Source organism: Podarcis vaucheri (assembly GCF_965113315.1).
Source record: "Podarcis vaucheri genome assembly, chromosome: 7".
In the NCBI taxonomy this organism is placed as follows: Eukaryota; Metazoa; Chordata; class Lepidosauria; order Squamata; family Lacertidae; genus Podarcis; species Podarcis vaucheri.
In genome coordinates this window covers 24,914,669-24,939,331 of record NC_138765.1, presented here as the reverse complement: position 1 = coordinate 24,939,331, position 24,663 = coordinate 24,914,669, and the positions used below count along the sequence as shown (strand labels likewise).

The 24,663-nt window shown below is 45.5% G+C and overlaps 1 protein-coding gene across 1 annotated transcript in view; it reads right to left on the bottom strand.

The window, feature by feature from the left end:
* Window positions 1-382: 382 nt before the first annotated feature.
* The window catches only part of SDC3 (syndecan 3), a 108,016-nt gene continuing 83,735 nt past the window's right edge, over window positions 383-24,663 (bottom strand). Inside the window, exons 2-5 of the mRNA XM_082231807.1 lie at window positions 13,724-13,850; window positions 12,484-13,076; window positions 3,980-4,247; window positions 383-1,618 (exon numbers count right to left, since the gene is read on the bottom strand). Of these exons, the coding sequence (XP_082087933.1) occupies window positions 1,452-1,618; window positions 3,980-4,247; window positions 12,484-13,076; window positions 13,724-13,850 (1,155 nt within the window). The 3' untranslated portion in view covers window positions 383-1,451. The remainder of the gene's footprint in view (window positions 1,619-3,979; window positions 4,248-12,483; window positions 13,077-13,723; window positions 13,851-24,663) is intronic.

Below are 24,663 nucleotides of genomic sequence, written 5' to 3'. Positions count from 1 at the left end.
CATCTGCCAATCTAGGGGTCAGCACTATTCCCTCGCCTACGTTGCCAGTGAAAATGTGACATCTGCTTTAGCAGGGAAGGTTTGGGTGAAATGTCACACTCCCCAGCTTGATAAAGGTAAAGATAAAGGTACCCCTGCCCGAACGGGCCAGTCTTGACAGACTCTGGGGTTTGTGCGCCCATCTCACATCTATTGGCCGGGGGCCAGCGCTGTCCGAAGACACTTCCGGGTCACGTGGCCAGCGTGACAACGCTGCTCTGGCGAGCCAGAGCCGCACACGGAACGCCGTTTACCTTCCCGCTGGTAAGCGGTACCTATTTATCTACTTGCCCCCGGGGGTGCTTTCGAACTGACCTACAAATTCCTGCTTTGGAGATGCAGGTTTCACCCCAACAGTTGAGCACTGGTGTTTATTAACTTTTTACCACTTCCATTTATTTACAGAGTTATATGGAACCAAAGATCTGCTGCAGCAGATCATGGACTCATGTTGTCCTTCTCCCTTCCCCCATATTCCCCCATACCCTTATAAAGAAGGAAAGGACCCACACCACTGGTTGAGAAGTGTGACACATTATCTATTTCCTACAGACTTCAGAAAAAGCTTGCCTTTTCCACACGTATCCCTGTTTTCCCACAAATAATATCTTAGAAAAGTGTTTCTTGGTCATCTGCCTGAGCTTGCAATACCATGCAAGTTGAGTCTTCAAGGTCACAGTGAAAGCCAGCTGAATGAATCTGGGCATAAGGTTTAACCGGAAACCTCTGCAAGCCTAGGATGGTCCTTCTGTAGGGAGATAGTTTCAAAGTGGTGGTTGTGAGTAGGAATGGGAGGAAGGGAGGTGCTCTCAGCAAGGAAATAATGCACAGCTGGGAAAAGGTGCTCTCTGTGGACCATGTGAGATCTCCAAGGAAGCAATTAAAATGTCCATCACAACTGACCGATTGCAGGAGGGAGCTGTAAGCAGCCCAGATGATCAGATGTTGCATCTCCTAGCTGTTGCATCTCCTAGTCGAGCGGAGTCAGTCGAGTCAAAAAAGATATCGCCTTGAAGAGTGCTGCAAAGTGCCAGAAACCAAAACGGACCACCTCACTTGAAACAAAAGAAGTCAAGGCTCTAGACCTGAGGGAGGTGTGACTCGAGACCGTTCCTGGCAGAGGTGCTAACTCAAGCGTTCATCCAGCCAGGAGTTCACTGTTTGCTCCACATTCTGATGCTTTCTGATTCAACCTTCCCCTTTCCTTTTTAAAAGCAAATAACATACATGATACTTTTTTTAAAAAACTGTCGGTTTCTTCTAGGCTTCTTTGTTAAAATTCACAGACTTGATTAGAAAGAGAGAGAAAAAGAGGCTGGGTGAATAATAAGAGAGATTTTTTTTCTTTTTTGTTTCTGTTTCTTAAAAAAAGGACGGCATCGGGACAGAAAAAGAGGTGGCGAGGCACTGATTTATGCATAGAATTCCTCCTGCTTGTCGGGTTTTTGGTACGTGACACTCGCCTGCTTTGGCTCCTCCAAGGTATAGCTCCCCTCGTCCTTCTTTTTCATCCTGTAGATGAGCAGCATCACCAGGAAGGCAGCAAAGAGAGCTCCAACGACCCCGCCCACAATCACGGCTGCAAAGAAGACAGCAAAAGATGCAGAGTCAGTAATATCTCAGAAGGGCAGCCCAATGGTTGCCATTAATTTGATGCTGAGTTGATTTTAGAATGAATTGATTTTAGTATGTATTTCAATTAATTGATTGTGATTTTATGTAAACTGTGTTACTTTTACTGTTGTTAGCAGCTCTGAGCCCGGTTTTGGCTGGGGAGGGTGGGATATAAAGAAAAAAATTATTTTATTATTATTATTTAATTATTATTATTAGGATGCAACCCTCCTCCAGGACAGGGGTGGAGCAGCTCAGGTCCAGGGAGCTCAGGCTCTCCTGAGGCCATGCCCCTCCTCCCCCAGGGCCACACTCCTCACCAGCCTTGTTTTGCACCCTCCTTGGGCCCTTTTGTTGGGTTGAAATGAAATGCGTCCTTGAACTTGGACCATTACTCTCTCGCTTGCCTGGATAGCAGGATGGAGATGTGTGTGTGTGTGTGTGTGTGTGTGTGTGTGTGTGTGTGTGTGTGTCCTTTTTCAAAACTGGAAATGGCTGGGATTAAATGGGGAACCTTCTGTGTGAATATTCACACACTGAGCTTTTTGGTCCCTCGCTATCTGAGGCAGCACCATTTCAGGAAAAAAAGTGGGGGTCCTATTCCAGAATGCTCCCCTGGTATACCTTGATTCTTGGTGAATTTGAGACCACCTCCTGCATGCTATTTTCTATTTACATGGAGAGTGTTTTGTTTTGTTTTGTTTATTTTAAAAAAGTGGACAGGGGAGGAGCATTCAAAATGGCAACACACACACACACTGCAATCAGTAGTGGTACAATCCATTCTAGCATGTCAAAGCCCTCTCTACTGCATTTGTAAGTTATATTCAGATGTGGGAAATATTGATTTAGTTTTGCTGATCTGAATACTGACACTTCCAGTGTTCCTTTTCCACTGCTGTACCTGTTATGGAACAGTGTTTTTTTTTTTAATCACTATACCAGCATGTCACACTAAATTTCATTTGCCACTCATCCTTCTTTTCCACATATGCGTGTTTCTGTTCCCCAGTGGAAACAACAGAAAAGAACTATAAACCAGTATACCACCCCAAATTCTGTCCCTTTACTCCTGTGATTTTTCTGGATGAATGTTTTGTTTGTCCCCACCCCCCCACCCCCAGAAGTTATTGACCTGGAAATGAGTGCTAAAGTTTTGCTCTATTCCACCATATTTCCAGAAGCGGTTTTTATGTCTCTGGAAAGCTCAACGACAATGCAAAAATTAACAGTTCAGGAAATGCCAGGGAAACAGAATAAACTGTCCTGTGAATGCAGTCATAGACTAATTACAGATAGGTAGCCGTGTTGGTCTGCCATAGTCAAAATAAAAAAATTCCTTCCAGTAGCACCTTAAAGACCAACTAAGTTAGTTCTTGGTATGAGCTTTCGTGTGCATGCATGCATGTGTGTATCTGAAGAAGTGTGCATGCACACGAAAGCTCATACCAAGAACTAACTTAGTTGGTCTTTAAGGTGCTACTGGAAGGAATTTTTTTATTATAGACTAGATTGTAAAGACACCTATGGAGGGGAAGATACCTATTAGCTGCTATTAGCTGTGGCTGTTAAATGGAACCTTCAAGTCCAGTGGCAGCATGACAACCCCTTCATGCCAATTGCAAAAATAAAAAATTGCAATTGGAAGCAGTGCAGGGAGTTGCAAACAGTGAAGAAGGGCTATTGCCTTTATGCCCTGCTTCTGGGCTTCCGAGAAGAATCTGATTGGCTGCTGCAGAGAACAGAATGCTGGACTGGAAAGGCCATGTGAACTCACCCAGCAAGGCTCTTCTTAACGTTCTTCATTTTGTCATCCAAAAGACCAAATTGAAATAAGCCAGATAATGAATTGGTAAGCAAGCAAGCAATTGGGGACACGTGGTGGGCATATGGTCTGAAGGAACGTGGGGCCACCACCTTGCTGAAGCTAAACAGGTCTGGGTCTGCTCAGTACTTATTTGACTGACCACCAGGAAAGCACATCTACATTGTCTTGGGTTCCACCATGGCATAAAGATGGGATAGAAAACATCAAAAGACAACTAACCTGCTTTAAAAAAAACCACCCTCTGCTCAAAGACTTTATATATATATATGCAAAATGCATACCAAGGCAGAATCAGTAAAATGTAATTATAAAGCCATTTTAAACAGGTATGGGAAACCTTTGGTCCTCCAGATTTTGCTGGATTATAACACCATCATCCTTGCCCATTGATCATGCTTGTTGGGGATGATGGGAGCTGAAGTTCAGCAACATCTGGAGGGCCAAAAGTTTCCCAGGCCTGATTTACAACACCCATTATACCTCAGAATAAGTACCTACCTATGAGGACCTCTTTCCTTTCCAGGATGTTTTTCTGGGGGAGCTGTGCAGCCGAGTTCCCAGATTCTATTGTATTGTCTACAAGCCCCGGCTCAGCATTCTTCCTCAGCACCGGCCCGGAGGCTGGGGTAACCAGGGCAACCACTTCATTGCTGAGCTCCGTCTGAGCTGCCACCTCCTCCTCCTCACGGATTTCAAAGTCCCCGCTGACGGGAACTTCCAGTTCGTTATTCATTGACGTGGAAGGGGTCGCATCCAGAGGCTCTCCCTGCGAGAGAGAAGACAGAGGACTGAGAGAGGAAAGGAGGGAGAAAGGATGCTTCGTTGCCTTCATGTGGCAAGAAAGAAGACACATCTGGAACATTTTTTATGTACGCTACAACAGCAGCAAGAATACTCATCGCTAAGTATTGGAAGACACAAGATCTACCCACCCTGGAAGAGTGGCAGATGAAGGTGATAGACTATATGGGACTGGCTGAAATGACTGGCAGAATCCGAGACCAGGGGAAAGAGACGGCGGAAGAAGATTGGAAGAAATTTAAAATTTATCTTAAGAAATATTGTAAAATTAATGAGTGTTAAAATGTTGTGATTATAGAAAGTAAGGGATTACAGCTGTAAAAGTTTAAGTAAAAGAAAAGAAAAGGAAACAATTAGATAAAATTAAGGGGGAGGATTTGCTGAAACAAATTTGGAAATTGGAATGCAGAAAGGGGAGGTATGGGGAAGTCGCAGAAGTAAGTTTCAAGAAAAAAAAGGATTTGAAATTATACATGTTTGTTTGTTTTTGTGTGTTTATGTGTGTATTGTATTGTATATTGTATTGCGTGTGTTCTTTATAATTTGTGAAAATTCAATAAATATTTTTTAAAAAAGAAAGAAGACACATCTGTGGCAGGAATGGGGAGGCAGAGTTCCTCCAGATGCTGCTGGAGTCCAACTCCCATGAGTTACCTCTCGCTTGGACTACTGCAATGCGTTCTATGTGGGGCTACCTTTGAAGGTGACCCGGAAACTACAACTAATCCAGAATGCGGCAGCAAGACTGGTGACTCGGAGCAACAGCAGGGACCACATAACACCGGTCCTGAAAGACCTACATTGGCTTCCAGTATGTTTCCAAGCACAATTCAAAGTGTTGGTGCTGACCTTTAAAGCCCTAAACGGCCTTGGCACAGGATACCTGAAGGAGTGTCTCCACCCCGATCGTTCTGCCAGGACACTGAGGTCCAGCACTGAGGGCCTTCTGGTGGTTCCCTCACTGCGAGAAGCCAAGTTACAGGGAACCAGGCAGAGGGCCTTCTTGGTAGTGGCACCCGCCCTGTGGAACGCCCTCCCGCCAGATGTCAAAGAGAAAAACAACTACCAGACTTTTAGAAGACATCTGAAGGCAGCCCTGTTTAGGGAAGCTCTTAATGTTTAATAGATTATTGTATTTTAATATTTTGTTGGAAGCCACCCAGAGTGTCTGGGAAACCCAGCCAGATGTTTCTCTATGCCTGGCTTATGCTAATATATTTCTATTTGGCTACAATCTGTACTTGGTTGCCTTATTAATAAATCTGAAATTTGTTTGCTTATTGATTATTTAGAAGCATTTCCAAACCACTGAATATTTCGTTTAATGATGTCTAAGCCGTGTACACTATGTACAATAGAAACACAATATCCATTTAAAAAACCTAAGAGCATAAAAGCCATGGTATAAAAACATACAAAAGCAAATAAAATAAGTTAGGAAGGATCCGTGCACATAGAACAGGTTGCAATTTGGTGGGTTAGGGAAAGTCTGGGTCAAATAAGGTCTTCATAAGAAGAAGAGAAGAAGAAGAGTTTGGATTTGATATCCCGCTTTATCACTACCCGAAGGAGTCTCAAAGTGGCTAACATTCTCCTTTCCTTTCCCTTCCTCCCCCACAACAAACACTCTGTGAGGTGAGTGAGGCTGAGAGACTTCAGAGAAGAGTGACTCGCCCAAGGTCACCCAGCAGCTGCATGTGGAGGAGCGGAGAAGCAAACCCGGTTCACCAGATTACGACTCGACCGCTCTTAGCCACTACACCACACTGGCTCTCTGCTGAGGCAGCAGTAATAGGGAAAGGACCATAGCTCTGTGGGGAAGAATCTGCTTTGAATGCAGAGGGTCTCAGGCTCAGTCCCTGGCATCTCCAGCTTGGGCTAGGAAAGACCCTGTCAGAAATCCTGGACAGCCACAATGGTATGACTCAGAAGAAGCAGGCTTCCTGTTTTGTGTTCCTCTTACATGAAACCGCAAAATCTAGGGCAGGATCTAGCAGAGGCCAATTCAATAGGCATCTCCATGTGGGAACAACCCCAAAAACGACAGAGAATGAATTAGAAAACTTTTTTTGAAATAATAACTTCACCTTCAACCCTCATCATTCAGTGGTTCTTTAACATAAGAAGATTCTACCGCCCACACTGCTCTTTCTGAGTCAGACTCTGCACTTTTATGAGAAAACTGGTTGGAATCCTCTCTCAAAGCCGCTCTCATGCTCTTCTGATTTATTATTATCCTGGGCAAATAAGAAGAGGCAAAGTTGAGGGATCTTCACAAGGAGCATTTTTTGAATGTTGTGGAACTGCCTGTTACAGACATTGGCCGGCAGGGGGAGGCAGAGACTAATGGCTTCTGGACACACCCACCCCTGAAATAAGGCTTTGCATGTCAGGAATCCAGGGCATCTGATGAGAGAGAGAGAGAGAGAGAGAGAGAGAGAGAAGTTGTCCTGTGAACATAATGACCCAAGAACAGTTAACCCTGAAGGAATCAGCTATCTCAAGTGCAGGAGACAGGATATTTCAAAGCAAGAGTGGCATTTTAACAAATACCTTTTCGGAAAAAGGAGGGAGGAAGGAAGATGCCTCCGTGCAGAGGAACCACCTTGAGCCAAAGACTGGGGGTTCAGTGATGAGTGGCGTGTGCAATGTCACACATGTGGCGTGCAGTGCACAGCTGCGACATTGCATGCACGACATGCATTGCGCACCTGTGACGTCACACAAGAAATGCGCTTATCACTGGGAGGAGGCATGTCGTCGTGAGGAGGCCTTGCCCAGTGCCACACAGCTTCAATGGCCATAGCTCCTTCTCATGCACACTCAGGAAGCACCTGCATTTGATGCTGTGCTCGGCTCAGCAGTTTGGCCTCTTCCACCCCCTCAATATTTGGGGGTGGGGTGAAGCCCCCTGCTAAGGAATACTGATGGGGCTGAAGATGCCTCTGCCCCCTAGAGTAGGCACGCCTGCCTCCGTGTAAGATTGGGGTAGGAAGCCCTCCAGGGAGAGCCAGTGTGGTGTAGTGGTTAAGAGCGATAGACTCGTAGTCTGGGGAACTGGGTTCGCATCTCTGCTCCTCCACATGCAGCTGCTGGGTGACCTTGGGCCAGTCACACTTCTTTGAAGTCTCTCAGCCCCACTCACCTCACAGAGTGTTTATTGTGGGGGAGGAAGGGAAAGGAGAATGTTAGCTGGTATCACTAGGGTAGTGATAAAGCGGGGTATCAAATCCAAACTCTTCTCTTCTTCTCCAGATATTGCAGGACTACAACTCCCATCATCCATGGCCAACAGCCATGCTGACCGGGGCTGATGGGAAATGGAGTCCAACAACAATTAATAATAATATTATGCATGTATGCATGGGAAATGGCACTAAGGGTCGTGTGAGTCATGTGCCACCACATCTGCCGTGGATCCACTCCTTTTTGGGAAAGGCTGACCAGCCTTCAAAATGAATTGTGCTTAAGAGCAATGATTCCTTCTCGTTTTCAGGAAAAAACGGAGCGCAGTCTGCACATCCCTTCTGCAGATTGTGGAGGTGATACTGCCTCCATTTGCCAGGAACAATGTTTCAAGTTTAATATTGGGTTTTTTTATTTAAAAAATGATAAAGTTTAGTAAAGAAAGCACTAGGATAGCTTTCTACAGCTGTCCCCAAAGAATCGATGGTGGTGTGTGGGTGTGGGTGGGTCTGAAAATCCACACCCTTTTGTGTCAAGTACATGTGTAAGCTAGAATGTTGTAGTGTAGAGGGTGGGGAACAACTGACCCTCCAAATGTTGCTGGACAACAACTCCCATGATCCTGGACCATTTGTCTTTCTGGTTCGGGCTGATGGGACTTGGAAGTCCAGCAACATCCCTACCACAGATGCAGTGGCAAGAGGGCTAGACTAGGAGTGGAGAAAGCCAGGCTGAAATCCCCACTGAGCCATAAAGCAGACTGGGTGGCCCTGGACCACATAGCCTCCCTCACAGGGCTGCTGTGAGGATGAAACAGCAGCGCCATATGAACCTCTGTGAGCTTCTCGGGAGCAAAGTCTGGACAAAATGATAATCAGCGAAATAACAAAACCACACCCAGCACTTTTAATCCAGCTCCTGGGATTCTTTGTGCTTTCCCACAATACATCCCAGCCACGACCAACCAAAATAGCCTCCTTCTCAATATTTAACAAGAGCAAAGAAATGCCGTCATCCCTATTTTGCAGATTGGGAGCCCAGACAAAGAGAAGGATTAGATTTCTCTGCGGCACCTGTTGTGCCTCTAACTGGCAGATTGTTAGAAAGAGGATAATGTGCTGCGCACCGGGAGGGCTTGGAAACCCAGAAGATCTACCCAAAAACCAGTGCAGCAAAGAAAGCTGCCATGCGCTGAGTCAGGCCACTGGTCCATCTAGCTCAGCATTGCCTACACTGACTGGCAGCAGTTCTCCAGAGCTTCAGATATTATATGAATCATAGAGCTGGAAGAGACACCCAGGGTCATCTAGTCCAACCCCCTGCAATGCAGGAATCTCAGTAGATGAAGAGCAGGTGCTCTACTCCTGAGTCACAGCCCTCTAGCCATAGATCAGGGTGATTTCTCCCGCGGCCCCCCCCTCTAAATGTTACAGTCACAATGCTGGAATCACAGCTGCAGCCCAGCAGCCAACTGGTGGCATGACTTTGGGGACGAAGTCTAGCCTGACTGAAAAGAAATAGACTAAGAAGGAGGTCCCCAAACAAGTCTTACCACAAACAAGTCAAGTAATGCACATTACTATTGAGGTAAAGGTAAAGGTGAAGGACCCCTGGACGGTTAAGTCCAGTCAAAGGCGACTATGGGGTTGCGGCGCTCATCTCGCTTTCAGGCCAAGGGAGCTGGTGTTTGTCCATAGACAGCCTTCTGGGTCATGTAGCCAGCAGGACTAAACCGCTTCTGGCGCAACGGGACACCGTGACAGAAACCAGAGCACACAGAAATGCTCTTTACCTTCCTGCCACAGTGGTACCTTTCTATCTACTTTCACTGGCGTGCTTTCGAACTGCTAGGTTGGCAGGAGCTGGGATAGAGCAATGGGAGCTCAACCCATCGTGGGGATTCAAACCGCTGACCTTCTGATCAGCAAGCCCAAGAGGCTCAGTGGTTTAGACCACAGCGCCACCCGCATCCCTTACATATTAGAAGCAGGACACACACCAGCATGGTGCCTGTGAGTGCAGATGTGGCCAAAGCAACATTCCCTGATGCCTACGAGGTTCATTTTCCCCAGTGAAATAAGGCTTACGAGAGGCATTCTATTGCCACTCATAGAATAGGGAGCAGCGTTTGCTTGGTTGCACATATAAGTTTCTCCAACTTGCAAATCTGCCCATGGGTCAAAAAAGTGGCAAACCCGGATCTGTTATTATATAGTATTAACTGCCCTTCACTACCAGGCCCCAGAGCAGGTTACAAATCTAAACTCATGGACATCCAAAGAAATGAATGAGGGAAGATGCAGGACAAGAAAAAGGAAGTCCTTTGTAGGTCAGCTATAGAATTCACTCCCACAAGATGGCCACTTTAAAAGGGTATTAGTGGAAATCATGGAGGATAAGGCTACTAGTTGTGATGTCTATATTCTGCTCCATGGTTGGAGGCAGTAGACCTCTGAATGCCACTTGCTGGGAATTGCAGGTGAGGCGAGTGGTGTTGAACTCAGTTCCTACTTGCTGGCATCTTGTTGGCCACTGTGAGAATAGGAAGCTGGATTAGATGGGCCACAGACCTTATCTGGCAAGCCTTTGTTTTCTTCTCCTGCCCTTTGCTTCAGAGAGGAAAATGTATCGGGCTGGCCCTGTTTCTGTTCCTAGGAATCACTTATTGGATTCTCTGATCTGTGCACTTCCCTCTAGGCATACGATCGGCCTTTTCAATTGTGGCACCCCTACATTTTTGAATTTCCTCACCAGACATCCTTATCTAGCACCTACTTCAAGATTCCAGGTGACAAAGGTTTTATTATTTTCAAGCTTTCGCACCATTTAACCGGGATCTGTTGTTTTGGGGTTGGACGGTTGGTTGGTTTCTAATGCTGGAGCTGTTGTTGTTTTTTTGCGATCTAACTAAATTGGCTTGTATTCCACCAGCACCGCTTTTGATTTCTGCTGGAAGCCCCCTTGGTGCCCAATACAAATTCCCCACCTAAATAAATTTTTGGTTGGATTAATTAAAAACTATTTGATGGTGACAGCAGATCTCACACTATATGTCTGTATTTTTTAAAAAATCAAATTAACCTAAGCACTTACTCTGCCATTCTCCCGCTGCTATTTCTATCTCCACGGTCGAGCCTCAAACTTGGCCCTCAAGAGTGTAGAGGGCACAGAGAAGGTGTTAAGAAACCAAATCAACTGGAATAAAAAGGTGCTGTGCTCTCAGTGGAAGGTAGGGAAAATGGCATCATCCACAACCCTTCAGAAAAAGAACCTTGGGTTGTAGCCAATGCTAGACCCACTGAAATGAATGAGCATGACTAAGGATGTGTTCAAACAGGAGGAATGTTACATTAGTTTTCCCGATTATAACGCTAGGGCTTCTGGCTGTTTTCTAATGTTCTTTACACATTGAAGGACCTGTTGAGCTATGGAACTGTGGCTTTTTGACTGACATACAGGCATGACACACTAAGTTTCATTCACACCAGTGGGCGCGGTGTGACACAACAATGAACATCATTGGGCATCGCTACTCCCCCATCCCTTCTGCACATGTGTGCTTCTGTTCCCCCATGAAAAGGGCAGGAAAGAATCGCAAACATTATGCCGCCCCCAAAGCCGTCAATTTACTCCCACAATTTATATCAACCAGGGTTAAAGTCTGATGTGCAACAAAAGCTGATATTTGAAGTTAACAATGCTGGCTTGTTCTTAAAACAAAAAAGTGTACTTCTCTCCCTGCACTTTCAAGAACCGTTATTTATATTTCTCTGCAAATTTAGTCAGCTGGTTTACAATTCAGGTGGTAGCCCTAATACGCGTGTGCAGTGTTTGCTGAACCCCTCACACCATGCCATTTTCCCAGTCATTTACCAGGACTGCTGCCCTGAACCCATTTGCCCCCACCATCCTGCATCTTCCTTTAACTTTATTTAAACATTTAAATAAACATAAGATGAGAAGAACCAATAACAGACTGTCTGCACCTTGTGCTGTTTAGCCCTGCTCCCTGTCCTGCATGCCTTTTTCCACCTGGCCTGGGAGGGTGGGGCCCTGACTGACTCCAGCTACAAACACCGAAGCTGCTGAACAGACTGTTGGGATGGAGTATTGCTTAAGGGCATGGGGGGGAGTGGTTGCTGTTATTGTTATTAAATTTTTGTATCTTTATTTTTAGATTTTCTTATGATTAAATGTGGAAATTTTTACTCTGGTTGTGCACTTTGCCAAAGCGTCAGGGGAAAAATTAAACGCCCCCATCTAATGCCTCCTTGCAACTTGCCCTTTTGAACCTGAGGGGGGATCAAACGGCAAGTTTCTGATCTAAGGAACTTCTTATGTGGATGCTGACTGCAGCAATAACTTCTTTGGCCCATAAATCAAAGGGCTTTAGCCTCTCATTTTGGCATGAGAATATGTGGACTCTGGCTACTGTCAAGAAAATAACTCACAAATTACATATTTCTAAGCGTAAGGAAGACCCACAACCTTTCTGTGTTGTTTGGTGTGTCATTACTTATGTGATAAATTCAGAAAACTCTCTCCCCCGGCCAAATTGTGGAGTTTGGCTTCCATGATGTGTTCTACTGCTTTTATTTTTCTGCATTATTCACTCTCTGTTTTGGGGGGGAAATACCTCTGTGCTGCTCCTGTGTTTTGTAACTTTGGTGGGTGGGTGGGTGAGCGTGTTTGTATTTTTGTTGCTTTGTTTGTATTTTGTATTTTATGTTCATAGAATCATAGAATGGTAGAGTTGGAAGGGATCCCAAGGGTCTTCTAATCCAAAGTAATATCAACTACAGCATCCATGATAGAGGGCTATTCAACCTCTGATTAAAAATCTCCAAGGAAGGAGAGTCCACCACTTTCTGTTCCACTGTCAAACAACTCTTACCATCAGAAAGTTCTTCCTGATGTTCAGTCAGAATCCCTTTCTTCTAATTTGAAGCTTGCTCCCTCTTCCATGGGACATCCCTTTACTTAAGTTAATAAATCACAAGAACAACAAACCATACCTGAACTGGTTCTGTAGGTGCTGTAGAACTTGAGGGTTGGGGCAGTGTGGTAGTCCTCTCACTGCGGTCTGGCTCCCGAGAAGTACTTGGCTTTGGCACAGCCCTGCTCTTCGTCACGCCAGTGGTCACCAGCGGAGCTGTGTTCAGTTCCGTCCTGGCAACTTCGGTGGCCGTGGTTGGCGTTTCAAGTGTGATCGACTGCGTCGTGGCTACAATGGTGATAAAGGGGGGCAGGACTCTCAGGACAGTCGTTGGCTTGGACATGGGCATCGTAGCAGAGGTGGTGGTGGCAGCAGTTGTGGCGGTGGTGGTAGCAATAGTACTAGCGGTAGCAGAGGCATCAAGGGCTGCGGTGCTAGCAGTGGTACCAAGCGCTTTCCGGATGGTGACCGCTGGTGCTTCGGTCACCCTGGGGATGTAGAGGCTGCTTGTTACTGGATCAGAGGTGGCTTCCTCTGCAGGGAATGGTGCAAAGGGGGTGGCTACTGGCTGCACAGAGGTGGTGGGCAACATGGGGGAAGTTGTAGGTAGGGTGAGGGGTGCATCTGTGTTGAGCCGCACAATGGTCTTGATCCCAGAGTCCTGCTCAAAATCTGTAAGGGAAGCAAAGGTTAGGATCTGACTGTTCAGAGTCACTGTAGGGACACAGGAAGCTGCTGTCTACAAAGTCAGCCATCTAGCTGAGTTTTTCCTACACTGACTAATCTCCAGGGATTCCTACACTGACTGAATCTCCAGGGATCCAGACTGGAGTCCTTTTCAGCCCTACCTAGAGGTGCCAAGGATTGAACCTGGAGCCTTCTGGATGCAAAGCATGTGTCCTACCACTGTGCTAATGGTCCTCCCCATTAATAATTTTATCTACACTGTGCTTGAGGCTTCCCACCAATGTTTTATTTGCAAGCCACCTTAATAGGGTTTTTGGCCTTTAAAAGTAAGCCTATAAGCATTTTAAATAAATGAACCAGACATTCAGTAGGATGAGGAGAATAAATGCATTCAATGTTCTGTACAATGTTTGCTTCTGGAAGGCTAACCAGCTGTCTGCTTCTGAATTCCAAAAAAATTACATTCAACCTCTGGGCTTTTTTATCCCCACCACCACCACCAAAACCCCCCACGAATTTTCCGTAATAACTCTGCCACCAATATAAATGGAGGAGGAAGAGTGATCTCTTCTATCCAGCCACGCTCAGCAGAGCGACGTCCCTCCTTTTAAGGGTCTTAAATATGTACTCACATCCTGAGCCAGAGCCTGAGTAGAGTTCCTCGATTTCATCAATTTCTTCATCCTCAAAGGAGTCATCATCTCCAGAGCCTTCCAGGTCAATGGGCCGCTCATAATTTTCATTCCGCCAGTGCTGGGCCTGGGTTCAAACATCAAGAAAAACAGACTTAATACTTTCCAGTGCAGCAACGTGTGCAGAGAATAAGAGTCAGCATAGGCAGTAATTTTGGAGGCAGTAATTTTGGAGCCCAGGGGCGTACGCAAGCTGTCTTATATTGAACTAGACCATTGGTCCATTTAGTTAAGCACTGTCTACACAGACTGGCAGTGGCTCTCCATGGTTTCAGACTGGGGCTCACTCCCAGACCTACATGGAGATGCCAATGAATGACTCTGGGGAGCTTCTGCGTGCAAAGTAGAAGCTCCACCACTTAGTAAGAGAGGAAACATACACAGGAGCTGCCATCATGCCTTACCAAAAGGGTGGAAACCTGTTGTCCTTCAGATGCTGTAGGTCTCCTGACTTCCATCAGCCCCCTGCCAGCCTGATTAATGGTTAAGGATGGTGGGAACTGGAGGGCTCTAACCTCTAGAGAGCCACAGATCCCACCCCCCTGGTCTTGACAGTCAGTTGGTGGTTTACAAATTCCATGTTAGCAGCATATGAAACTCCCATTGTTATAGGAGCATTTTGCAACGAGGAATTTCACTAGCATGAGCAGTTTCTGAGCTCTGGGCACAATGCTGTACCTAAGATTTCAGATTAAAATGGCAGAGTGGAAGGAAAGGAGGGCCTTTTCCTGCCTCCCCACTTCCAACCACTCTCTGAAGAGTGGAGAAAAGACCTTCTTAAGAATATTAGCAGGGCGGGCGGTTGAAGGACTTGACCATGTGAAAAATGAACATGATATTTTAGCTGTAGTTCATTCATTTCCAGCTTTGTATTCTTGTTATTTAAAAAGTGTGCCTGTACATTCCGTTGTTGCTCCCATTACCTAGGTTTAAGGTGCCATTTAGCTCCTAGTGTTCATATCTCAGTTTCTAACACTGCATTTTAGTATATTACAAAACAGGAGGCAGGCAAAACCACAGAGTTTGTAGAAAGAAGAAAAATGTCACAACAGAAAACCAGTACAGTGGTACCTTGGGTTAAGTACTTAATTCGTTCCGGAGGTCCATTCTTAACCTGAAACTGTTCTTAACCTGAAGCACCACTTTAGCTAATGGGGCCTCCTGCTGACGCCGCGCCGCTAGAGCCCGATTTCTGTTCTCATCCTGAAGCAAAGTTCTTAACCCGAGATAATATTTCTGGGTTAGCGGAGTCTGTAACCTGAAGCGTATGTAACCTGAAGCGTATGTAACCCGAGGTACCACTGTACCTAAGAACGCTGATGTTGTTAATAATTACGTGCCCTTCATCAGCAGAGTCCAGGTCAGTTACAGCAATTAAAAATTAAAAACGGTTTAAACAGAGCCACAGAAATAAGTAGGCCCTGAAAACACACGTCTCAAGCATCAAAAGAAGTGAGCCTTCAGAACATAAGGAGAACCCTGTTGGATCTAGCCAATGGCCCATCTAGTGCACTCTCCCCTCCTGGGGCTTCCAGCAACTGGTATCCAGAAGGATCATTGCCTCCATCTTAAGTCCTACAGTACGTCCAAGCAAAGCACTCTGGCTTTCTGCTCCCCTCCCTCGCCCTGGATCGAGCTTACAGCATGGCCACCAATCTTTCAGCAAAAACCACTGCTTGGGTTTTACCATACAACAGGGGATAATGCCCTTTTAAACACTCTACTGTGAAATTCAGCCATGTGGCTTCCAGCTGTAGCTTTACTGAGACTGCAGAAGAAGCAGAAGCCTGGGCAGTCCAGCTGTCACCCATTTAGCACATGGAGCTGTGAGGAAGTGGGAAGGAGTCTATGTTTAAGCAGCGAGGTTCCCCTCCCAGGTCCTGTCAGCGCTATTGTCAAATCAGCAGTCAGCCACCTGGATGGTGGCAACGAGATCCCAACTTCCTCCTCAGAGGAGAGCATGCTCAGCTTATGCCGAGGAAGCAGAAAGTTGCGGGGGGGGGGAGAGACCAACAGAGAGGAGAAACCACGATGGCGGCTTGTAGACATGCCTTGAAAATGTGTTCTCCTTTTTTTTAATCCCAGAAGGATTTTTATAATTGATTTCTGCTGTTTGAAACTGCAGCTGGTTGAACGGTGCTGAGTATTACAGCTGGAATTTTTTGAACTGTATTTGCAACAAAGTGGTGGCTTTGCACTAGTGCAGAGGAGGCAAAACCTCAGGCCAGGGGGCCAAATGAAACCCTCTGGGTCTCTCTATCAGCCCCTCAGGACACTTGCCAGGTCACACAGCCTCTCCTGAGGCCACACACCCCGCCAGCCATTATTCACATGGCCCTTGAGTGCTTCTGATTGGCTTGAATGGTTCCTTCAGAGAAGGGCAACCAAAATGATGAAGGGGATGGAGGGACTCCCCTCTGAGGTAAGGTTGCAGCGTCTGGGACATTTTAGCTTAGTTAAAAGGTGAGTGAGAGAGGACACGGTAGAAGTGTATAAAATCACGCATGGCATACAGAAAGTGGGGAGAGAAATGCTTTTCTCCCTCTCTTAACACTAGAATTCTTGACCATGCAATGAAACTGAATGTTGAAAGATTCAGGACAGATGAAAGGAAATAGTTCTTCACTCTGTGCAGTTAAACGATGAACATTTACTCTCACTAGAGGCAGTGATGGCCACCATCTTAGATGGCTTGGACAAATTCATGGAGAATACAGCTATCAGTGGCTATGAGTAGCCACCAAGACCATATAACACCGGTCCTGAAAGACCTACATTGGCTCCTAGTACATTTCTGAGCACAATTCAAAGTGTTGGTGCTGGAAGACACAAGATTTGCCCACACTGGAAGAATGGCAGACGCAACTGATAGACTATATGGAGTTGGCCGAAATGACTGGCAGAATTCGAGACTTGGGAGAAGAGATAATGGAAGAGGATTGGAAAAAATTTAAAGACTATCTACAAAAACAGCACAAACTATATGAATGTTAAGAAACTGTACGATTGAAAAGAACATGGTACCAGCAACTTAGCCGAAAGACATGTGAGACTAAGTGATGTTTAAGAAAAAGATGAAATCTGAAGTAATATTATGTTTGAATTACACTGATAAGTATTGGACAAAAATTATTTGACATTTGAGACATAATATTTGAGAAGTACAAATTAAGAACTGAAACAAGGTAATAAATTGCTGTTTATAACTTTATTATTGAGAATGCAGGGAAGGGAGATGTGAGGAAGTCCAGTTAGGTATGAAAAAATGCGTTATGAATAGTCATGATGTTTTTTATTTTAGATTTATGTTTTTGTCTATGTATGTTTTTCTTTGTTTGTTACTTTTTTGGTGAAGGGATTGTATATGTTTGGTGACTTTTCTTTGTTTGAAACTTGCAATAAAAAATATTTTTTTAAAAAAACAAAGTGTTGGTGCTGACCTTTAAAGCCCTAAATGGCCTCGGCCCAGGATACTTGAAGGAGCACCTCCACTTCCATCATTCAACCCGGACACTGAGGTCCAGCTCTGAGGGCCTTCTGGTGGTTCCCTCACTGCGAGAAGTGAGGTTACAAGGAACCAGGCAGAGGACCTTCTTGGTAGTGGCGCCTGCCCTGTGGAACGCCCTCCCATCAGATGTCAAGGAAATGAACAACTATCTGACTTTTAGAAGACATCTGAAGGCAGCCCTGTTTAGGGAAGTTTTTAATGTTTGGTGTTTTATCATGTTTTTAATATTCTGTTGGGAGCTGCCCAGAGTGGCTGGAGAAACCCAGCCTGATGCGTGGGGTATAAATTATTATTATTATTATTATTATTATTATTATTATTATTATTATTATTATTATTATTTCATAATGGTTTTGGTCTGTATGCACAGTTGGAGGAAATTGATGGAAATGAAAAGGAAGGAAAAGGGGCAGAGGCAGAATTGTGAGTGTGAGTGTGTGAGAGAGAGATGGGAAGAGTGTAGGATGGTGAGCAAAGGAGGGAAGAAGTGTGTACATATGTGCGTAAGAGACAGGGGAGGGGATGTATGAGAGAAGGTGAGCATGTGTGTGAGAGAAGGAAAGAGAAGGCTCTTAATCAATTCAAAATGCATTATTGTCAATTACAAGGACAAAGATAACAAAAGGTGGGATGGAGTGACCTCTTCCAGCTGGAAGGGTGGTTGAGAACAATCAATCAGATGAAAAGTGAGCAAGTTCCACACACACAAACACAGACAGGGCTAAATTTGATTAGTGTGAAACGAGGCAGTTTTTCAAGAATTCTGCACATAAACGGACCAATGCTTGATAGGGTTGTGACAGAAAACATGATGGTAACCAGCACAGACAGAACAAAACTAGCACTGTGTGTTCCACAAAATAGGCTCCAGATACAACTATTTATCAGGCTGGAAATTTTATTTTGCATGAATTAAGGCCCCTGAACATTTTTCAATGGTAGCCCCACACGCGATGCATACCAATAGTTCAGCCTAGAGTGGGACAGCAGACAATTCTGCTTTCTCGAGGATGCCAAACACAAAATCAAGTCACATTACAGTGGTTCCTTGGTTTTTAGAACATTGGCTATCATAACTACACATAAGGGGGGAAAATATTTTTATTTTCATCATCTACAATACTGTCTTATTCATTTTACAGCACAGTACATTGATTTTTGCTCATGTTGAGAGTAGGCTGGTCTTCTAACACCTAACCACAGTATGCACTTTTTTCATTAATATTCCTTTCTAAAAAAAATAAAAAATAGCTATTTAATTAGTAAAAAAAAGGCATCCATTTTCAGTTTATCATCCTAGCCAGCGAAGACAGGAATTGCTAGATTTGGGATATTGCAGTTGACCTTACATAAACCCTAACAGCATTGTGGGGTGTAGCTTTTTCACCACTGAAAACAAAGAGAGGAAATGAACCGCTTGAATGTCAACAGACCAGCCCATCGCACTCCCTTCAAACATTCTAACCTAGCCACCCACCAGGAAAGCCTGTGGGATTGGCAGAGACTACAGTTGTGCTAAAATATTCATGGTCTAGAAGCATGTGAACTGGAAGATGTGCTGTTTGCATGTTCACAGAGAAGGAAAGAAATGATCTGCGGGAGAAGAAGGACAGCAGTTTTCAGAGAAGATCTGGAGTCTGTGGAGCACACAGCTTCTCCTCTTACCTAGGGTACACGGAGATGTCATTTAGTGACACATGGGAAAGCTTTTCTTCCACGATGAATAGTAGGCATGGGGAGAGGGATTTGGATTGGAACATAGAATTACAGAATTATTGAATTGTAGAGTTGGAAGGAACCCCGAGGGTCATCCAGTCTAACCTCTTGCAATGCAGGAATATCAGCTAAATCAAGGGTCAGCAACCTTTTTCAGCCTTGGGCTGGTCCACCGTCCCTCAGACCATGTGGTGGGCCGGACTATATTTTTTGGGGGGAAATGAACGAATTCCTGTGCCCCACAAATAACCCAGAGATGCATTTTAAATAAAAGCACACATTCTACTCATGTAAAAACACACTGATTCCCGCACCGTCCGTGGGCCAGATTTAGAAGGCGATTGGGCCGCATCCAGCCCCTGGGCCTTGGTTTGCCTACCCCTGAGCTAAAGCATCCAGGACAGAGGGCCATCCAACCTCTGCTTCATAAATGCCAAGCAAGAAAAAGTCCACCACCTCCCGAGGGAGTCCATTCCACTGTTGAACAGCTCTTGCTACCAGGAAGGTTTTCCTGGTGTTTAGTCAGAATCTCCTTTCTTATAACTTGAATCCATTTGTTCAAGTCCTGCCATCCAGAACAGGAGAAATCAAGCTTGCTCCATCTTCAACATGACATCCATGTAGATATTTGAAGACGGCCGTCATATCTGCTCTCAGTCTCCTCTTTTCCAAGCTAAACATACCCAGCTCCTTCAACCATTCCTCATAAGATTTGGTTTCAACAGACCCTTGACCATCTTGGTTGCCCTCTTCTGCACACATTCCAGCTTGTCAACATCCTTCTTAAATTGTGGCGCCCAGAGCTGGACACAACACTCCGGGTGTGGTCTGTCCAAGGCAGAATACAGTGGTGCTACTACTTCTCTTGATTGGGACCCTAAACTTCTGCTGATACAGCGTAAAATAGCATTAGATTTTTTTTTGCTGCCACATCACGCTGTTGAGTCATGTTAAGCTTGTGATCCACTAAGACCCCTAGATTCTTTTCACACTCTACTATTTCTGATGATGCACCCTTGTGCCTTCCCCTTGGGCCACTAAATGACATCTCCATGTACACCATGTACCCATGAATTAAAGCCACCCTTTGACACCCCCAGTTTGACTTGCATTCCCCTGTGCTGACTGGGAAAGAAAACTCAACTGTGCAGGGACAGGTAATGTGGCAAATCTCACATCTTGCCTGGCTTTAGGCTTGCTCTCTGCTTGGATGCAGATATGCAGGCAATTCTCCCCCTGCTCCATTCAGAGCTGTTTGAGAGTCTAAACTTTGACTCCTGCCCCTGTACGCTTCTGCAAGCTTGAAGTCTAACCTGACCAACAGACTCCATTTGGAACAAGATAGAGAAATCCTTTTAGTCTCAGAAATACATTTCTGGGTGTGAGGTATCTTAACATTTCTCCAGCTGTCTCCCATTCCTCACCATAAACATTCAGAACATAAGAGCCCTGGTAGATCACATCCAAAGTCCATGTAGCCCAGCATTCTGTTCTTGCTGTGGTCAACACAGGGGCCAACTCCTAGGGACTGTGGGGGTTTGGCCCCATAATAAAATATTTGAGGGAGCCTGGCTCCCACAAAGTTGATGGGCATTTCCATTCAAATAGTGTGTGTGCACTGCATCATGCGGTCGATTATGCGGGGCGGGACTTACCTGGGCCCCACAATCTTTTAGTCAAGTTGACTTGCAGAAGCAGGACCTGAGGGCAATAGCGCTCTCCTCACTTGCAGTTCCTAGCATGTGAGGCAGTACCTAGCCATCATGGCTAGTAGTCATTAATAGCCTTCTCCTCTGTGAACGAGTCTGATCCTATTTTAAATCTGACCAGGTTGGTGGCCATCACTACATATTGTTAGGTAAATAACATAGTGCAGGTGGCGCTGTGAGTTAAACCACAGAGCCTAGGGCTTGCCGATTGCAAGGTTGGCGGTTCGAATCCCCGCAACGGGGTGAGCTCCCGTTGCTCGGTCCCAGCTCCTGCCAACCTAGCAGTTCGAAAGCACAAAAGTGCAAGTAGATAAATAGGTACCGCTCCGGCGGGAAGGTAAACGGCGTTTCCGTGCGCTGCTCTGGTTCGCCAGAAGCGGCTTAGTCATGCTAGCCACATGACCCGGAAGCTGTACACCGGCTCCCTCAGCCAATAAAGTGAGATGAGCGCCGCAACCCCAGAGTCGGCCACGACTGGACCTAATGGTCAGGGGTCCCTTTACCTTTAACCATGTGCTGTGTGAACATGGGAAGCTGCCCTATACTAAGGCAGATCCTCAGTCCGTCTAGTTGAGTACTGCCTACACTGACTCGGCAGGAATCAGGTATGATTCTCTCCCAGACCTACCTGGACATGCTAGGGAATGAACCTGGGACTTTCTGTATGCAAGCAGATGCTCCACTGCTGAACCACAGTCCTTCCTTGGACTTCTGTCTCTGCTGTAATTTCTCTCCTCGCATGAATACCCCACCCCAAAAATCTATCTGTGTATTTGTAAGAAGAAAAGGGTGTGATGCCAATCTATCCCTCGCAAACTCGGAGGGAGATGGAGCTCATCACTGCAAGGATAAGTGTGCGGATGTAGCAAAGCACTGAAAATCCAGAGAGGGAGGATATCAATAAAGCCAGGTTTTAAAATACAGATAGATGGACTGAGGAATCCCACCGGGATACCATCCTAATAGTCACTTACATGACAACAGTAACCATAGAAACCAATTCCTCCATCCTAATGGCTGTGCTCTGATCTCCTTTTCAGACTTCAGAGAAAGACGAGGGAGAATGAACATCATTTTGAAGTCAAGAGATATTCTTGAACACTTTGATGTCTAGCTCCGCTTCTACGTACCAATAGGATGACCTTGGCTATCCCTGCTTAGCTCCTCTAGGAAAGTCAGTTCAAGCTGAGTTGGTTTGATGGAAAGCAAACCCATAAATGCTTCACGGAGGATTGTGCTTTTTAACTGCGATGGCACAGTCAAATCAACATTAAGAGGGGGAGAAACCTCTAAGTCAGTTAGCCTATATAGCTTAACAATTAGTTTTTGACAGCAATCACATTCAGACACTTTGAGACATTTTAATAGCACAAAGGACTCACAGAGTAGCCTTTGTTTGCAATTCATTCTCGGTTTCTGGCTGACTAAGAAAATAAGGAATCCACAACACCCTTAGCATTCAAATAATTTCCAGTTACAGATAGGTAGCCGTGTTGGTCTGCCATAGTCAAAATAAAAAAAATCCTTCCAGTAGACCTTAAAGACCAACTAAGTTAGTTCTTGGTATGAGCTTTCGTGTGCATGCACACTTGGTATCTGAAGAAGTGTGCATGCACACGAAAGCTCATACCAAGAACTAACTTAGTTGGTCTTTAAGGTGCTACTGGAAATAATTTCCAGGTTAGTGGAGGAGCCTTTGCCAATCTGGAGTGGTTTGGAGACCCCCTATCCCCCTCGGAGCAACAATTCCCAGAATTCACTGGGAAGTCAGATCAACTGTTAAACCCCTCTGGGAATTGTAGCCCTGTGATGGGAATAGGGGTCCCTTCACAACTCTCAGCACACCCTCAACAAACTACAGTTCCCAGGAAGACATGATGGTTTAATATTGTATGGCATGATACTGTATTGGTATGATATTGCATTGAATGTACAGTGCAGATGGGGACAAAATCAATTCAAATCCAAAATAGATTCCAACTGGGATAAATATTTTAGAAGGCTTGTTGGAAAAGGAACATCTTTAGCAGGCATCAAAAATGCATCGGAGAAGGCACCTATCTGATACGCAGTGGGAAGGAATTCCAAGGGGTAGGTGTCACCACGCTAAAAGCCTGATTCTGACATTGGGCAGAACAGGCCTCCTGATAGATCCCAACTCCATTCAACCATGGTGGTTACAAGAGATGGTCTCCTCCTGGACTGCTGCAATCTCCTTTACCCCACAAGCTGCACCATAGAAGCAAAGGGCTCTTATCAAATTTGCATGTGATGATGATCTACATGCAGTCTGCATGCTAATTCCTACACAGGCATCTCTTAACATGCAAAGCATGTCTTTCACTATGGGACCCTGAGCGGTAAGAGCTTAGTGACAGAAGACATGTTTTGCATAAACAAACGCAGCAGTTTAAACCCTAAGTATTTCGTTTTATTAATTTATCTACAACACTCTTTGACCACCCCGATCAAGAAAGACGTCTGGACCACCCAGTCAACAAAGTTCCTAATCAGTTCAATTTCCTGCCTAAAACCCAGAACAAGTAGCAAAATAAGGTTTAAAACCCAGCAGAAATAACCTGTTCCAAGGGCAAAAATAGAAAAGCTTTAGGAGAACTGAAAGGTATTCATCTGAAAGGATTTTAATGTAGGCACCAGTTGAGCTTTGTGAGGGAGGATATTTTGTCACTACGAAAAAGGTTCTCTCCTTTGCAACCCCACACCTTGCCTCTTTAGGTGGGGTCCTCTAATGACGCTCTCAAGGTCCAGCCAGTTATATCTGGGATGATCTTTCAGGTAACCTGATTATCTCTCCAGTTGAAAGCTCTTAGACAGCCCGGCTAAGAATGCCGTGTTTGATTCAGTGCTAGTCAGAGCATGGTACTGCTCTAAGCAGAGCAATGATCTGGCTCAGTATAAAGGTAGCTCTTTATTAGAGGAACGGGACACAGCTTGGCGATGCACCAGATGATGCTCAATGATGCAAACCAACTGCCGGCTCCCAAACTTATTCTGGATCACTGCAGGGCTGCTACTAAAAATATCAGCACAAATAGATAGGTGTAACATGATGGCCGCAAGTGGCGCTCACACCCTCCTCCGCTGAGAACAGGGGAATCTCACACCATCTCAGGATGAACTTAGAATAGAATGAAAATAATTTAACATTTGGGCAGCACAGTTGTGCAACTTAGGTCTGAACAGAACAAGCCAATGAGAAACATCACCTCTGCGAGACATGCAGGCAGCAGAGTGCCACTCGATAGCATTGGTGCTGTCTTTTGAACAAGAAAGAGTAAAATATAGGATCTACCACCATGGTGGGCTACTAGTGGTCCTTCCAGATGTTGTTGGACTCCAACTCCCATCAGCCCCAGCCAGCATGGCCAATGCTCAGGGATGAAAGGCGTTGTAGTTAAGCAATGTCTGGGGCCCCTCAAGAGTCCAATGTTGGATACATCATTGGGGTGAATCTGTGGAAGGGTCTAGCATCATGTTCTGTGGAACTACCCATATAGTAGGGTTACCAGACATCCCCATTTCCCGGGAGAGTCCCCGGATTTGCAAATAAGTCCCCGGACAAATTCCATCCCCAGAATGTCCCCGGATTTCATCTAATGTCCCCGGGAAATGCAGCAGCAGCAGTCTCAGCAGCCCAGAGCAGTTGGCTCTGGCTGGCTTCAGGAGCTGCTCAGAAGTCCCCCATATGATGGTGGTACTGGAGCTCTAAGATGCAGCTTCTGGGCTGCCTCCACCTTCGCTGACCCCAGCAACTAAGCTGTGAAGGGTGGCTACCTGCTGCCTATTGGAGCAGCCTCCCAACTCCTACTTGCATGCAAGCAGGAGCGGTGTGGGGAACTCTCAGCTGTGAAGGGGGGCTTCATGCTGCCTATCAGAGCTTGTGTGCAAGCAGGAGGGGGCAGGGATCACTCAGTTAGGCAACAGGA